The sequence below is a fragment of the Pipistrellus hanaki genome, assembly GCF_964339955.1.
Source record: "Pipistrellus hanaki genome assembly, chromosome: 3".
In the NCBI taxonomy this organism is placed as follows: domain Eukaryota; kingdom Metazoa; phylum Chordata; class Mammalia; order Chiroptera; family Vespertilionidae; genus Pipistrellus; species Pipistrellus hanaki.
The window spans coordinates 24,959,261-24,973,682 of NC_140505.1; the positions used below are offsets into that span (position 1 = coordinate 24,959,261).

The 14,422-nt window shown below is 36.8% G+C and overlaps 1 protein-coding gene across 1 annotated transcript in view; it reads right to left on the reverse strand.

Moving 5' to 3' along the window:
- Positions 1–14,422, reverse strand: part of CDC16 (cell division cycle 16) — a 30,281-nt gene continuing 15,859 nt past the window's right edge. The window contains exons 13-18 of the mRNA XM_084879839.1: positions 11,861–12,013; positions 10,330–10,393; positions 9,147–9,208; positions 8,005–8,140; positions 6,652–6,742; positions 1–548 (exon numbers count right to left, since the gene is read on the reverse strand). Coding sequence (XP_084735965.1) covers positions 292–548; positions 6,652–6,742; positions 8,005–8,140; positions 9,147–9,208; positions 10,330–10,393; positions 11,861–12,013 — 763 coding nt within the window. The 3' untranslated portion in view covers positions 1–291. The remainder of the gene's footprint in view (positions 549–6,651; positions 6,743–8,004; positions 8,141–9,146; positions 9,209–10,329; positions 10,394–11,860; positions 12,014–14,422) is intronic.

The window sequence follows — 14,422 nt, forward strand, 5'->3', positions numbered from 1 at the left end:
ATCAGTCCAAAATAAAAGTTTATTGAAAAAGAAAAAAGAAAAAAGAAAAAGACATAGTAGATGCTTTACCTTTTTTATTCCACTGTGTATAACTGTTCTGTAGGATCAGAAAATATCTGCTGCATACATGTGCTATGCAGTCTCTTAAGGCAGGTCTCTGTTCCTAAATGTAGATGTATAGTCTGTATTCATGTTAAGAAACGGGAAATTCTTAAGACATGACACGGACGTGAGGAACACTGACTGACCTACTCCACACTAGGACAAAACAAAATCAGGACCCATTGGGAATCACGTACTGTGGTCTGACATAGATGTCTCTAGCATCATGTCACTTTCATTCATTTCAATTTCAAAAGTTTCTTCCAAAGGTCTGGAATCTGGAGTTTTCCTTGAGGTTTCCAGTGGTGTAAGCCCTGTTTCTTCTGTAGTCTGTTTTTCTACTTCAAATTCCCTGAAATCCCACGGAGGTGAAATAATGTTTTTTAGTGTCTTCATTGTATGCACATCGAAGTCATAACATTTTAATTTGTCTTTAATGTCTGCTCCTAAAAAGAAAACCATAATAAGAAATTCCATTATTTCACTGTCGTTTCCATTATTACTTAACACAGCCTTTATCATTTTAGTCAAATGTTACTTTTAAGAGTACAAGTCAAGCTCAGAAGGAAAAAAATATTTTCCTCCTTTTTTTTATTATCATGAGAGACAACTGGGAAGACTTCAAGAGGTACATGCAGTTTCAAGCTCCAGCATGGCTCAATAGCAATCCCATACCCAAAACCACTTACATAATGAAAGACTCGTAGGCAATTTTTTTCCCAGCTGATAAATAAGAACTGCCTGTTGGTGTTTTTGGCATTGGTAGAGACACAAGTCTTACGCATATGAAAACCACAGTGAAAGAAAATATATTTTCCACATTTCAAAATCTTTAGAATGAAAAAAGGACTTTCAACAGATATATGAGGTTCAATCATTTCTGACATAAAAACATGACAATTTTACACAGTACAAACTAAATAGGCATTTTGACAATGACATATAAGCCTTCAAAAAATGTATTTTTATTTTGTACTATTTTGTATATCACGGTGATTATCCTATATAATATTAATGCCTAATATGCTAAGTGTCTGGTCGTCCGTTCAATCAATCAAAGTGTAATATGCTAATAATATGCTAAGGACACTCAGCTGCTTGCTATGATGTGCCCTGACCACTAGGGGGGCAGACGCTCAATGCAGGAGCTGCCCCTTGGTGGTCAGTATGCTCCTACAGGGGAGCGCCACTCAGCCAGAAGCCAGGTTCATGGCCAGCGAGTGCAGCAGTGGTGGCAGGAGCCTCTCCCACATCCGCGGCAGCGCTAAGGATGTCTGACTGATGGCTCCTTCAGGGGAGCAGGTCTATGCCATCATTCAGACATCCCCTGAGAGCTCCTGGACAGCAAGAGGGCACAGGCTGGGCCGAGGCACTCCCTGCACTGCCGAGTGCACGATTTTGTGCACCAGGCCTCTAGTAGTTAATAATATTGTATCACATACAGTGGTGCCTCACACAACGAACTTAATTCGTTCCAGGAGCAAGTTTGTTTTTATGCGAAAAGTTCATTATGTGAAACGCGTTTTCCCATAACAATACATGTTAAAAAAAATAATTCGTTCTGTAGCATAAAATATGCTAAGATGACATAAAAAAAGATAATTTTTTTGTTATTATTTTTATTTAGATACATCTAAAAACATAATTTAAAAAAAAAAAACACACATTTTTTAAATTTTAAGACAGACTAAGTAGAGTCTACCGAATCTTGCACATCTTCATCCATTTTCTGCTTTTTGGCCCATGGTTTCATGAAAAACCTGTCCAAAGTCGTTTGTTTTTCTCTTTTCTCCAACATCTGCCGGAAATAACGGACAAGAGTATCGGAGTAAAGATCGTTGATCCTGTTTGCTTCAGCTGAATCCGGATAGTGGGCATTGGTAAACTCCTGAACTGCTTTCCATTTGACCAGGATGTTCTTGATGTCAGCAGTTGGGATTGGTTGATTGTTTGATTGTTGCTCCTCGTTATCAGATGACGCTTCCCTTTGAGCATTGTCCTGTTGCTGGACCAGAAGTGCTTGGAGCTCTTCAGTTGTCAGCTCTTCTTCGTGTTCCTCAATAAGCTCCTCTACATCCTCTTCCTCTACCTCTAATTCCAACCTTTGGGCCACTGTGATGATGTCCTTCACCACTTCTGTGTCATCAACTACTGCTTCTTCCTGGGTCCACAAAGGCACAAGCATCTTCCAAGCAGAAATGAGGGTCCTTTGTGACACTTCTTCCCAGGCCTTCTGTATAAGTCGTATTGCCATAAGGACATCAAATTTCTCCTTCCAAAACTTTTGGACAGTCATATTGTCTCCACCAAACTCGCATTCTTCAAACACCTTATTAAAGAGGGCTCTAGTGTAGAGTTTTTTAAAGTTCGCAATAACTTACTGATCCATTGGCTGAAGAATGGATGTGGTGTTTGGTGGCAAATACTGCACCTTGATAAAAGGATAATTTTCCTGCAATATTTCCTCTAGGTCTTTTGGGTGAGAAGGGGCATTGTCAAGTATCAGAAGGGCTTTGAGCGGCAGTTCTTTTTCCAGCAAGAATTTCTTCACGGCAGGAGCAAAGGTTTCCAGAATCCATTCGTTGAAGATAACTTGGGTCACCCAGGCTTTTTGATTGGACTTCCAATGGACGGGCAGTTTGGACTTAATAACGTTATTTTTCTTGAAAATTCTTGGATTTTCAGAGTGATAAACCAATAGAGGTTTGATCTTGAGGTCTCCGCTGGCATTAGACGAAAACATAAGGGTAAGTCTGTCCTTCATGGCTTTGTGTCCTGGCAATTTCTTCTCCTCTTTTGTAATGAAGGTTCTGCTCGGCATTCTTTTCCAGAAAAGACCCGTTTCATCGGCATTGAACACTTGTTGTGGGCAGTATCCTTCATCCTTAATACATTTTTGAAAGTTAATAGAGAACTTTTCTGCTTCTTTCTTGTCAGCACTGCCAGCCTCACCATGCATAGTAACGCTGTGGATTCCACACCTTTTCTTAAATCTAAAAAACCACCCCCTGCTGGCTTTGAATTCTTCTTCATTATCTTGATTGCTGCTACTTCCAGGGACCTTTTTCTTTAGATCGTCATAAATTCTCTTGGCTTTGTGACAGATAATATCTTGGGTTGTTACGTCACCTTTCACCTGCCTGTCCTTAATCCAAATCGCTAATAGCCTCTCCATTTCCTCGTGGATTGAAGACCTATGTTTTTCATGAAATAGTTTTGATACTCCTTTGGCTACTTTGGCTGTTTTGACTGCATCCTTATTTGTCAAAATGGTGAAAATGGTGGTCTTGCTGAGGCCAAACTCTTTGACGAGGTCACACTGTTTTACCCCACATTCACTCCTTCTAATTATTTCCTGTTTCATTTCAACAGAAATCACCTTCCTGCTTTTTTTAGAAGCCATGATATAAAAAAAATATTGAGTTTAACTTAAAAGGACGACTGCGGTGATACGTGCGTGATTGAATTCATAATGAAGAACGATTGCCGCGATACGTGCTTAAGTTAAGCGCAGTGACTAACGACTGCCTGCAGTGCCTGCGCGGAAGGATGCAATACATCGGCAGCGATCGTGGAAGCTCGGGCGAAGCAGTCGTGGAAGCTCAGGCAAAGCGGTCGTGGAAGCTCGGGTGACTTCGTTGTGTGAAACGAAGTTCGTTGTATGAATCATGAAATGAAGTTCGTTGTGTGCAGCGTTCGCTGTGCGAGGCGTTCTTTATGCGAGGCACCACTGTATTTGAAAGTTGCTAAGAGAGTAGATCTTAAAAATTTCAGCATAAGAAAAAAAATTATGTAACTATGTACAATGTCATGTTAACTAGATTTATTGTGGTGCTCATTTTGTAATACATACAAATATTGTATTATTATGTTGTATAGCTGAAACTTATATGCTACATTTCACTTATACCTCCGTAAGATAAAAAGTAGTATAGGACATAAATCATAGAGGAGACTTCTAAGTGTAGTGTATGGTAGACTTGGAAATCTCCTCTGTAAAATCATTACCTTTGTGAAGACAGGCAAAATATGTCTTACTCAGTACTGTATCTCCAGACATCACTTAGCTGTATAGGAATTTTGTATTGAAGCCTCACAACTTGGCCAAATGAAGAAACATGCTCAGATGTGCCCCAAAGCCACAGGGCTATTGAATGGCAAAGCTGAGATTTCAACCTAGGTTCTTCAGGATGCCAGAGGTCAAGCTATTTTTCTTTCTTTTTTAACTTTAAAAAACTGAGCCATAACCTACAAACCACCAAGTGTGCACAGCTGGATGAATACTCATATATGTATAAACCCACATAATCACCATGAGACCAAACAGAACACTGCTCGCTCCAAGAAAACCACCTCACGCTGCTTCCAGTGAATACTCCCCTTTTCAAGCCAAAAGTAATCACTGTTCTGATGTTTTCATCATCATTGATTAGTTTTGCTTATTACTAATCTTCATATATTATAAATGAAATTAATCAGGTTTTTTAGTCAAAATCTGTGAGATTCATCTATATTACAACACGATTCAGCAGTTAGTCCTTTTAATTTTAATTGTGCAGCATTCTTTTGTATGAGTATACCATAATTTATTTCTCCATTCTCCTATTGGTAGACATTCAGTTATTTCCGGTTAGATGCTATTAAGAATAAAGCTAAGAACAATCTTGTGTGTGAATCTGGGCTTACTGAGGCCCTTGTTTCTGTTGGGCATATACTTGGGAATAGAACACTACATCATAAAGTCAGCAGTGGCCTAATAAGTCACACCTCCTGACACCTTTGCCACTCTTGAATAACCCCCTCCCAGGTTGATGCTGCACTTAATCACATGATTCCTTTTGATGAACAGAATGTGATGGAAGTGATTTTGTATAACTTCTGGCTTTGAAGAGGGAGGAATTTTACCTCTTGTCCTTTAGAACCCTGAGACCTCCATGCTATGTAGAATCGTGGGATAAAAGACCATGGAGAGGTCCCCACCTGTGTATGAAGCCATCTCAGATCATCATCCCTGCCAAGTGCCTGCTGACCATAGATGCATAACTGAATGAGACCATGAGGAGCCAACAACCAACCCAAAGAACTTTGAAAAATGATGTGCCCTGACCACCAGAGGGGCAGACGCTCAATGCAGGAGCTGCCCCTTGGTGGTCAGTATGCTCCTACAATACATTTTTATTGGAGTAATTTGTTAAGCAACAACAGATAACTGATATAATAGGCCTGTTTAACTTTAGTAGATATGTTGAACAGTTTCATCTGTTTATAAACCTCCTGATAATAAATTACATACAAGAGTTCCAGTTGTAGCTGAAACCGGTTTGGCTCAGTGGATAGAGCATTGGTCTTCGGACTGAAAGGTCCCGGGTTCGATTCCAGTCAAAGGCATGTACCTTGGTTGCGGGCACATCCCCAGTAGGGGGTGTGCAAGAGGCAGCTGATCGATGACTCTCTCTCATTGATGTTTCTAACTCTCTATTCCTCTCTCTTTCTCTCCGTAAAAAATCAATAAAATATATTAGAAAAAAAAAAAAAAAGAAAAAAAAAAGAGTTCCAGTTGCATTGTATCTATACTATACAAACACTAGGTACTATGAGTTTTTCTAACCTTTAGCCATTTTGGCAGATGGGCAGTGTTATCTCATTAGGGTTTTAATTTAATTTTCCTAGTAAGATATTAAGCATCTTCATTTGCTTTATAACTATAAGGATATTGTCTTTGGTGAAGCTCCTGTTCAAGTATTTTGCTTGTTTTCAATTCATTTTTTATTATTTTCTTACTGATTTGTAGAATTTTTTTGTTCTAGACACAAGTTCTTTGACAAGTCTATGTATTACGAATAACTTCTCTCAGTATATCACATGCCTTTTCATTTTCTTAATATTCATTTTTTACTAATAGATCTTAATTGTATTGAAGCGCAATATAACGTTTTTCCCTCTATGATTTTATGTTCTGTTAAAGAAATATTTGCCTACTCCAAAATCCACATCTCAAGATTTAACTTCACTGCACCCTCTTTACCTTACAATGTTTATAAATAAATGAGTGTCCAAATACACTAATTCCATCCAAATTTATAACTTGCTTGTCATTAAAAAATAATTTAAAGAATTATGAGCATTGTAATGTGAATGTAAGCCAACTTAATATTCTATTAAAATGTAAATATGCTATAGCCTGCATTATAAAATATTAAGGCCAGAGCCCTTTATTAGAAAAATGTCTCTTAAGATTTTCCCATTATGCAATTAGATTCTTCCATTATGCAATTAGATTCTTATATATCAGTGCTCTGCACATATTCTGTAATAGTATTTTGCATATAGCAAATACCCAACTTTAAACTCAGTGAATATTTAATGAGTCATTAATTCTCACAGCATTGTTCTAACAACAAAAAAAGGAAGTTTCTTAATATTAATGTAGTTAGAATGGTGGGAAAAGTAAATCTAGAATCTCACACAAATTTTTGAGAAACCTAAACAGAGATATATAACAATCTATAAAATGGAATATGACATCAATAATAATAATTGTAATCTTACCAATATAAGCTTCAGAATCACCAATGTACATTTCAATGCAATGACCAAGCATTGTAACAGAAAATGTATCATCTCGCCTAAGACCAAGGGCCTGTCAGAAAAGATTCAGCATGGTTATTACAATACTTTCTTCTCTCTTATTTTAAAATATTCTTGCTAAATCGATTTCAATATACTCCAGGGAATCTCGTAGAGGGAGGTTGTTAGGAGGGATACAGCTAAAACAAGAGTTGCCATGAGTTAATGACTGTTGGAAGTTGGGCGATGGGTACGTGAAGGGTCATTACACTAGTCTCTGTGACTGGTGGTTTCTCACCACTGCTGTCACCTGGACACAGCTGTGATGAGGATGTCCTGTGACTTGGTGGCCAAGTTAATGGCACTAGACCACAAACCTTGAGAGGGGAGACACAGAAGGTACATGATTTGTAGCTGTTGCCTAAAATTTTCTGTTGACACTTTGTGGCAGCATAAAATTTGCAGAGTCAATGTCTTTGGCTAACATCTGGCCAAAGAGGTGGGAAACATCTGACCTGCAGGCCATATAAGGCCAGCAAAATAATATGATGTGGCCCTGCTAAAGCATTCGTGGGGAGTTAATTAAATGTTTGACCAAATACAGCAGGATAATTTTTAAGTTGATAGTTCTATATGGCCCAGGAATGATGTTTTAAATATTCAAATGGCCTTTGGCAGAAAAAAGGTCCCCCATCCCTGGAGAAGGAACCTGGGTGTGCTGGCACCAAGACACTACTTTGGGAAAACAGGGGTATCACCCAGTATAAAAGTGATTTAGAAGAATCAGACTCTGAATGTGAAGAACTGAATATCTTAACTATTAATTTCACTTATATTTTTTTTTTATGTAGATACTTGAGTGATCCCTGAAAAAAATCCATACCCTAATATATCCAATAGAGCACGTTTTAAGTAAAAAAACAGCTGATAGGAAATAATTATGTTAAAGTTTAAGTTCCTTGTAATAAATGCAAATTGTCTTAGTCACATGATCTAAGGAGATTATAAGTCATAAATGGACTAAAAAAACCCACTAGAATTCCCAAAGGGTTCTCACTGTGCAACACAAACTTCCTGCCTAGAATAATGCCCAGCTTAGACAGGCTGACAGATATCACTGGGCACTACTCTATCTCACTGCACATATAAGACAATTCTCACATTTGTTTCTAATTTAAATATTGCACAACATACTTTTTTCTGCAAAGAATAAGATACGAAGTCACCTAAAGAATTTTAAAATGGCAAAATAATAAAACATTGCCTAGAAAAGATTTTTTTTTTTTAAAGTGGTAAATGTTAACCAGATTTAAAATTAGGTACAAACAGACATACGGTATGGAAATAGTCCACAGCATTTTCAAAGTTGCCCATCAGACTGTGGATATACCCTATGGCAGAATAGGTGGAAGCATTTTGTGGAATTAACACCAATGCCTGACGGTGATAATCCAATGCCTCAGCATACTTTCTGTAAGAGAAGAAGAGAGAGGGAGTCCGGGAGGGGAGGAAAATGGGAAGAAAGAGAGAAAACAATTAGTGGGTACAGTAAGGGTAGTAAATTTTAAGTCTGAGATGAGAATACCTATTAAAAACATAAGAAACACTTTCCTACACCAGAGTAACAGTCTAAACTGTTAACTGATAACAGTACTTCACATCCACTTTTGTGTGTCTGAACATCTCCTTGACACGTACTTTCCTGCCTGCTCGCTCAGCCAGCTGAGGGTACTCCTGCAGGGGTACCACTGCATTCCTCCAGATGCTTAGGAGACTGAAGCCAGCACATAACCCTTGACACTTGGGCCTGTGCCCTGTCACACAGCAAGGCCTCTTTATGTGAATCAAACCTACTCCACCAGAGGTGAGGAAAGGCACCTCAAGAGGTTTGCTTTAGGGTCAAAAGGAGTTACTTGGAAGAGCATTTTGAAAAGTTCTCTGGAATACTTTCCCTGTAAAATCTTTTCTGAAAAAAAGTTTTTGTGCTCAATAAAGTTTGGGAAATGTTACAGCTCATAATGCATAGTAAAGACTCCCAAGAAATCCTGAAATAGAAAAACCCATTAAGTTTTGAGTAACCTAGAGTCTACCAAACTCATTTGACCAAAGAATCTATTTTTTCAACTGCCATTTGTTTCTCACACCACAAAACTGTTATCAAGTAGGAAACAGTGACTTGGAATATAGACATAGCTTTATACTATCCTAATTCTAAATTAATTCTGAACTTTAAAATTTATTTAATCTAAGAAAATAAGTGATAATAATTATTGATATATTGCTAACGATTATAAAAATACTAAAAAATATATATTACTATAAATTAGTGATAACAAAAAAACTATTTGATACTTGTTATATTTGAGCAGCCACGTATAAGAAAAATGGAGTATCTCCTAAAAAGAAATATGGAAAAGGCTACACAAAATTAAGTGCACTTTTAGTCACAAGAATATTTCTGAAAAAATTTTGCTTACTTAAGTTTTCTGCAGACATGCCCCAAGTTGTTCAACAAAGGTTCCCACTTGTCAACAGTTACCTGAAACACAGCAACATCAAACCCATGACTTACAGACGTCACTTTTCAGCCTGACCTGTTTGCACTGCATTATTTCACACATTATGCGAGTTGGACTCTCTCCTGGTGCTTGCACAGCACTAAGCAGAAGTATTTGCTATTTTTTCCATCTTTCTTTACTATTAATGAGACTTCCCGAGGACATAATTATTTTACTTATATATTTATTTATCTCTCTGTCTGGTGTTGCTCAGTTGTTAGAGCATCATTCCATGCACCAAGAGGTCTCCAGTTTGATTCCTGAACAGGGCACATGCCCAGGTTGTGAATTCGGTCCCAAGGGCACTGTATCTGTCTCACCAAGGAGAAACTATGACCAAAGATGTGGGCTATGGGCAAGTACGCCCAAACAAAAGCAGAATGTAACTGGCAGGTGGAAACAGAAGAGAATAAAACCAAATAGGTACAAGTAAAAAGATCCAGGAACCAGAGAGTAGCAACATGCAAATTCCTTACCTACAAAAGTTTACAATATCTAAAACTGTTATTATCTTAAAATAATATAGTATACACACATCCATGCAAGATGGAAGGTTAATTAATGAGTGCAAATTCATGGGGTCCATCTTTCATACAACAGAACCTAGTAAATTTTTCAAATGGTTAATAGTCTAAATATATGTTAAGTACAAGGTAAGGAAAAACCATAATAGGTCTGAATTTGAATGACACTTAGCCCTACTTCAGTGGGATCAACTGCTATCTTTAACTATTAATCAAAGATGAGGCTCCTTTGGGGTACTAGAGGACATATTATGTTACATGCTGCAGTACCCACCAGTTCCAGTAATCATCACACATTTCTTGGATAAAGTAATTATCAAATATATTGTGATTACTCCCACATATCAAAACCAGAGCACACAGCCAACACCTGTCCTCTCTCAATTAGAAACACATTCACTTTGTACCATGTAGTAAAACAGTTGATTGCCTGACAATTGTTATGATAAATATTAGGTTATTATATGGTAAGTATTAGGTTACTTTTTCTAGACAAGACAGACTGTCTATATTATTTTCCTCATTCAATAGTAAACATACTTACGAATGTGTTTATTTACAGATATGACATAAAATACCTCATTCCCAATTGCTTTAATTTTTTCCAAAGCATCAAGAAACCATTTTTCTGCTGTTTTCCATCTAAAATAGAAGGAAAAAAGATTATAGATTATTCGAAGTTAATGGTCCATAAATCTCCTTTATGGACTCTTAGCAAACAATAAACATTGTAAGAAAAATTTGAATCTCTTTTTAGTAATATAAAAATGAAATGAGTTAAACCTCCAGAAAAAGTACATTAAACGTACTATTTGTAATAGTAATTATAACAGATGATTAACTTATGGCATTGATATCACTGGAGTTCAAGATGCTAGGAGATAAGTCAATTCTCATTATTCTCTGTGTTCTCTAGTCACTGTGCACACTGCGTTTGTGCAGTCAGAACTGCTGCTCCCAGTGGAAATACAAGGCGTAGGTTCCCAAACCTCTATTCACATTTTCCACCAAATGTTCAACCTATAACCTGTTTTATATATGCTTGTGTTTAGTGATGCCTAATTGAATATATGTTGTTGCTTCATTAACACTGAACTGAAGGCACTGTAACTTATGCCTTAACAGAGTTTATCTAACTAATGTATTGTCTGCAACTCACAATACAGCCTTCCTGTGCTTAGGAACACTAGGCAGATTTTGGCACTACACTGGGGGATCATTTTAAACAGTGAAATTACCAACAAAAAGCACAAAAGCATGTCACAAAATTGAATGTAAAAAAGAACACTTGTTTACAGTAGGAGAGTGGAAATAAGAAGGCAAAACATTTGTTTGATCTTAGCTGGAAACATGCACATGTGCACACAATGTGAAAGCACCTTCCCATTGACTCTGGTGTTAAAATGAGTTGACTGTATATTAAATATTATTATACATTATTTTAAAATCTCCAAACTTTCTTTTATAAATACTAGACAATCCAATTTTTAGATTGTTTTACTTATACATGCCACAACAAACCATTACAGTAGTACTAATTTACTGTTTTAAATTCATGTATAATTTAACGCAAAGGGCTATAGATATTTTTCTCTTTGAGAATGACATTGAATTACTTATTCTTTAAATATTCAAGGCTACAGTTAATGCCTCAATTGACCAGAAAACTCTAATTAGCTTAATTTTTGGATTAACTGGAAGCTAAACAGAAAACATTTTCATTTCAAAATTATAGAAAATGTTTCTCAAATGCATGACTCCAACTCCGAATCAACAAGGAGATAGATTACTGAGGAATCTGCAATGCCCAGAACAGACCATTCAGCAGGGCTCGAGTGAGTTGACAGCGACAACTGTCCAATCTTAGAACATAGGAGCTTGTAACAGCTGACATCAAAGGGGACCAAACCGGAGGAGTTTTAGCATTTTTAAAGAAAGCCAAGATAACACTTCCTACTTTTTTTTTTTTTTTAACTGTAAACCCCATTCTCCTAAAGAATACATTTAAAAAATCTACCGAAGAGTGTCACTCTGAGCAGTTAAACTCTAGTGACTGAGTTTATACTAATAAAAAGGAAACAGAAGAGCTTTTGGCCTTTCAGTACTTACTCTCCATTTTGAAATGCAACCACGCCAACTTCATGCATAACAAAAGGATCTTCTGGTGCAATGCTTAGAGCCTGGCCAAAGAATCTTTCAGCCAATTTTGAGTTATTGGTTAATCCATATTCTAATCCAATATAGAGCATTGGCAAATGACACCTAAAAATATTAGAAATTTTCATATATTCAACACCAAAACCAATAATTCAGTAGAAATTAATGTATTGACTTCAAAACCTGTCTGCAAAATAAAGGCAAAAATAGAGCATTTACTTTTTTCTAAAACTTTGTTTACTAATATTTAAAAAATGTCAAGTGGGCTTTTAGACTAATCAGCTGCCACTCTGGAACCTTTCAGCAACTTAACCTTTATATTTCATTATTCTACAGTAAACCCCAGAAATCCCCAAAGCAGAAAAACAGGTCTATGCTGATTGTTTTCCTACACTATGCTAATGTCATGGCCCTATTCTAGACTGTCCTCCTGGTTCTCCTTTATGGACTCAGTCCCATGTGTCCTTCATGACTGTGTTAAAAATTCTGTTTCCCTTCAAGAAGCTGCTTCTGACTTTCTAACTTACATCAGTTATTATCAGTTCCACTTCAAAGAGTTCTGAATTATGTCATGTCTAGTCCATTTTCATATCCTCTGATATAGTTTTAGGTACAAAGTGCAATGCTTACATTAAAGCAAGCAAAACATAATTTTTCTTTGCAGGTGGATCTAAGAATGTCAATAATACTGACTGAATGGTTGGTATGTGCTTTGGTTCAAATCTAGAATCATGATTCAAGACTCTATGTTCTAAAGAAGGTCGAGGAAGAATGTTTTAAAAGTTTTTACCTGAAGGAAGTATTTCTAAAATGGCAGAATACAATCTACTTCTCCATGAAAGCAACAAGAGCATTGCCAAAAATCATCAAAATGAACTTTTCAGAACTTTGGAAGTTAACCAAAGGCTTACAACAATGTGAGAAGTGTTTATTCTAGAGATACAGCTGAGTCTCAGCAAGAAAAACAGATTTTAAGGTGTTGTAACTGGTCCCCCTCCTATCGCTCCTCCTATCTCCCTTTTCTCAGCTCCACACTAGCCTAGAAAATCAGCAGCCTTGCAGCCACTGGAGGAGAATGAGCTTGGAGATCCTGAGATGTGCCACAGAGAATTGTCACTAATTGACCCATCTGTCAGCTCCCTGGAAAACCTACATTCATAGTTTGATTCTTTGATCTGACTCATAGCCAATTCAATGAGATAAGCTCTCTTCCCAGGGCAGTTGTCAAAAACAATCAGTAACTGTTTAATATTAACCTGAGGCAGCCATACCAGTTGAGGCAAACAAGAGGCTGGCCAAAAATTTAAAAGGAAATCAGGGAATGAGATTATCTGTAAGGGAACACACAGAGATATATGTGTGATTTATAGCCAGCCAGTCAGAAGTACCATTGGTCTGGGACTTGTAATTGGCACCTGAAGTGGGGAGGGACAGTCTTGTAGGACTAAGCCCTTAATCTGTGAGGTCTGCACTAACTCTGGATAGTCAGTATGAGAAATGAATTGACTTGGAGGTGATCCAGTTGGTGTCTGAAGAATCAGAGAATTGGTTGTTAGTGTTGGAAAGCACCCTAATTGTTATTAATCCAAACAAGATTATATTAAAATGTTACTTATAGTCCCCAAGATAACCACATACACAGAAAAATTCCTCAAAATTAAAGGAAAACAGGGTATTAAAATGGTACATTACAAAATATCTAACACAAATCATGAAGGACATTTTAAAATATTTACACAATTTCATTTACCAAAAAACACAGGGCAGATTAAGAGAATGCAACCCTATTCTGATAGGGACGTAAAACAAAGTAATGCTTATCTTGAGAAGCTGATTTGAAAATTTAATTAAAAATTGCCTAGATTGGGAAACATTAAAAGTACTAATCACATCACTAGTTATCACTGGTTTTTATTCTTAGCTAGCAACTAACAACTCATAATAACTATTCTGGGTTTTAGATAACCTAGAATAGGGGGGGAAAAAAATACATAAATAGCAGAACCTAGTATGTGCAAATGAGAAACAACTCAATAAATTATTTATCCCTCCCAAAATTAATCTGTTAAGACCAAACAACCCAATATGACTGTATTGGTTGAATAAGATCATCAGATCATAATGCTGGGACCTTTATAAAGTGAAGAGATACCAAACCTCTCTCTCCACTATGTGAAGACATAGTGAGAAGGCAGCCATCTACAAGTCAGGAAGAGAGCTCTTATCAGCATCTGGACAGTATACTTTCCAGTCTTCAGAACTGAGAGAAAATGAATTTCTGTTGTTTTAGTCACCCAGTCTGTTATATTTTGTTATGGTAGCCTAAGGAAACTAGTAGATAGGGAACTATCTCCTTTACAATGTTTTCATGGATGACTAGATTTAAAAGTCATGTATCAAATTTAATATAACTAAAAAAACCCACACACCTGAGGATCATAAATAATTTTGATGCAAACTGGTTACCAAAAGGAGTCTGATAATCTGAAAAGGTCAATCAATCCTAAACAAGAT